Source organism: Amphimedon queenslandica, unplaced genomic scaffold (assembly GCF_000090795.2).
Source record: "Amphimedon queenslandica unplaced genomic scaffold, v1.1 AMPQUscaffold_12665, whole genome shotgun sequence".
NCBI lineage: Eukaryota > Metazoa > Porifera > Demospongiae > Haplosclerida > Niphatidae > Amphimedon > Amphimedon queenslandica.
The window spans coordinates 4,262-7,770 of NW_003547099.1; the positions used below are offsets into that span (position 1 = coordinate 4,262).

The 3,509-nt window shown below is 32.3% G+C and overlaps 1 protein-coding gene across 1 annotated transcript; it reads right to left on the minus strand.

Moving 5' to 3' along the window:
* Nucleotides 1-775: 775 nt before the first annotated feature.
* On the minus strand, nucleotides 776-3,081 carry LOC109587170 (uncharacterized). The gene is made up of 9 exons (XM_020003406.1): nucleotides 2,795-3,081; nucleotides 2,683-2,752; nucleotides 2,548-2,604; nucleotides 2,350-2,415; nucleotides 1,794-2,306; nucleotides 1,629-1,741; nucleotides 1,431-1,580; nucleotides 1,202-1,379; nucleotides 776-1,158 (listed from the first exon to the last, which is right to left on the minus strand). Exons 5-9 carry the CDS (start codon nucleotides 1,819-1,821, stop codon nucleotides 872-874), a joined length of 756 nt encoding a protein of 251 aa, XP_019858965.1. The 5' UTR covers nucleotides 1,822-2,306; nucleotides 2,350-2,415; nucleotides 2,548-2,604; nucleotides 2,683-2,752; nucleotides 2,795-3,081; the 3' UTR covers nucleotides 776-871.
* Between the last annotated feature and the right edge of the window lie 428 nt (nucleotides 3,082-3,509).

Here is a 3,509-nt window from a genome sequence, read left to right on the forward strand (position 1 = left end):
AATGGGACAATTCCTGCCATGGGATTGATTCTATCATTCATTGCAATACTAACTGTTATAGTTTTATGAGGATTATAAATGCATACAGTAATATACGGTATATTATATAGCTCTTGTACAGTAATAATTTTTCTACACTTCGTGTTTTGTAGTGAGCCTTGTTTATGCTTTTATGCATGATCAATAGCTGTTATCTAGGACTCCTTGTTAGAGCTATACTATGAATTGCTACTCAGTACTCAGGCAGTGCTTCAGTATTATCTGTTGGCTAATGAAACGGCCATGATGAAATTAAGGCAACTTCTATTACCAAGCTATGCTTACTGGCTCTAATGGAGCCAGTGGGACAATTCCTGCCATGGGATTGATTTTATCATTCATTGCAATAACTGTTATAGTTTCATGAGGATTATAAGTGTAGGTCTAAATTCTTGTATCATAATTGTTCTACAATAGGTGTTTTGTAGTGAGCCTTGTTAGTGCTATTAGGATCAATAGCTGTTAATCTATGACTCTTTGTTAGATAATTTATAACTATGATGCTACTCTATTTTCTGCCTTTATATAATAAGCTTTTATAATGCTAGAATTAAGGAAACTTCTACCATAATTTTTAATGCTATTATAGTAGAGTGCAAAATAACTACCGTATAGCAAAAAATTAGTGTTAAAATTTGAAAAATTGACTCTAAAAGTAGTTAGCGATTATAATTTTTGACCATGCATGTGCATGCACATACTGCAGCTTTATTAATTAGAATCTTGACAAATGCAGGACCTCAATTTACCAAACCTTTTCTACCAAAATTTCTATCTATTATACGCTACTTGTATTGTAACAGCATGGTGTATGTAATAACAAAGCAAAAAGTCAAGTAAAATTATATTCATGTTCCATATTTTCAGCTATAGGCTTGAGTGCTTGAACTTTTTTCAGGATATCTATCAATGCTGTCAGCACACCTGGTTGATTGATGATGTCAGCAAGAACTTTAAGCAAAGTATCTGTATTAGCCCTGCATGCGTCACGAGTTTCATCGTCAATGCTTATGTAGTCTGAAGAGAAGACTTCATCAACAATAATGTCTATGTGTTGAGGCATCTTCTCAGAAAGGTCCTTCTTATATTTTCTTAAAATTTCTTCTGGAGATTGCTGATCTGTATAACTGATGAAAGTGCAGTTATTTTTATATTTTCTTACCTATTGACAGTACAATGTTAAACACTGTATTGTTAGATATGATTCCCCTGAATGTTACAGGATGCTTTAATTCAGGATTAACGGTAGTACTACCAGGAGTAGCAGTGATTGTGAAACGACAATGAGGAAAACATGGAGGATTCATTCGCCCATATATATCAATGATACTTTGACTAACCTATTTTAAGTTGCATCATTTCATACAAACTCAATTAAGACATGTGCTTACTTGGGTGGGGTTTTCCTGATGAGGTCTTATAGACCAGCCTTCACTGCAGTTCTCTGTATCAGTGTCTATCTCAATAAATCCCTCAGAACTCTCAAACTGAAAGGATAATTCTTTGTCACTTTTTGACCTGTTGAACTCATCCTTCATGTACTGCATGCACAATATCAATGGCATTAGCATATTATTTTTAAAACATACCATTTTTATTGCATTGAGATCCCTACCAAATAGAAACATCAGCAGCCATTCTCTTCCCAGCCTTTTATTTTCATACAATGGCTGAACAAAAAACTGTAAGACAGGCAGTACATCTAAATTATTTTAAAAAGAATGTAAAATCAGCTCAGTGATTACAAATCATGCCTTGCATAAAAGGATTCTCATTTCCCATAGATTGAGGAGATACACTTCGACTTGAGTGGCGCAATTTTCTTAACCAGCCCCGAATGGTTCGGACAATGGCCCATCGAGAAAATTCAGGGATGAGTATACTGCCATACCGAGAACCAACTGGAAAACTTCCTTTGTGTACCGATTGAAATTCAAAAGGACAACGATCACTAGAAGAAGTAACAAAACTGAGATTATTTGCATGAGATGGTGTTTCAATTGAAACACAATGCTGTATTTCAAGCTGAACTGGTTTCAGTAGAGGCTTGGAGACAGTTATAGTGTACACAACACTGACTAGCTCAGAATCCTTTGGTAATATAAACTCTCCACCAACAAGAGCAGTAATGGATACTTCAATGGTTTCGGAAGGTGAAACAGCTCCTTCTGGTACTGTTATCCTCAAACCATACTCTTCCCAATTGAGTAATTGTGGAAGATTATTTTGAATTAAAAATGACTTTATTCCAGCAACATGTACATCACCTACAAGCTTATCTAAAAATGACCTATTTTAAATATAACATACCTTTTTGATCATCCTTTTTTGCTGATTCATCATCTCTTGCTGATTCATCATCTCTTGCTAATTCATCTATGTTAATCAAAATAACATCATTCCACAAGTCTATAATTGGAATCATAGGAACTAAATTAAGCTGAATCAGCTAAACAAAAACTGTATAATGGTCTATACTAGGGGAAGTAACAAAACCTGACTATATACCTGATTGCTGACTATCTCTTGCCAATTGATGTTCTTGTGCTAGTTCATGTTCATTGCCTACAGATTTTAGTAGCTAATTTGACTGTCCATGCATATTATATGAATTGATCTTTACAATAAATTGTCTACATGTACCTTCATCTTGTCTCACAGATCGATTTTCTTCTACTACGTTTGATTGTGTACTGGCATAAATAGTGTCATACTATACTAATATTAATGACACGCACCATTCAAAACAACTTACGCTCTAATATGTAACAGGTGAAGATAATTGAAATAACACGTTGATTGAATGATAGAAATAAGATGTAAAAAACATTCATGACTTATTTAAATATAGATGCAATTGATAATACACAATATGACTTAATTACCATCTATTGTGATACGATTAAATTATAAAAATCAAATGTAAAAGTAATACACAATATAACGACATAAGTTCTATTGTATAATTTCAAGTATCATTGATTGGTTTTAAAGATAAAATGTAATCAATAATACACATTATGACTTACTGACTATTGTGTATGAGAATAACAGTTCAAAGTATCATTGATTGGTAGAGAAAGACAGATTAAATTATAAAAATCTAACCAATAATACACATTATGACTTACTGACTATTGTGTATGAGAATAACAGTTCAAGTATCGTTGATTGGTAGAGAAAGACAGATTAAATTATAAAATGTAACCAATAATACACATTATGACTTACTGACTATTGTGTAATAAAAATAACAGTTCAAGTATCGTTGATTGGTAAAGAAATATTGATTAATTTATAAAATGTAACCAATAATAAACATTATGACTTACATTCTATTATATAAATAAATCAAAAGTTCAAGTATCGTTGATTGATAGAGAAAGACAGATTAAATTATAAAATGTAACCAATAATACACATTATGACTTACATGCTATTGTGTAATAAAAATAACAGTTTAAGTATCA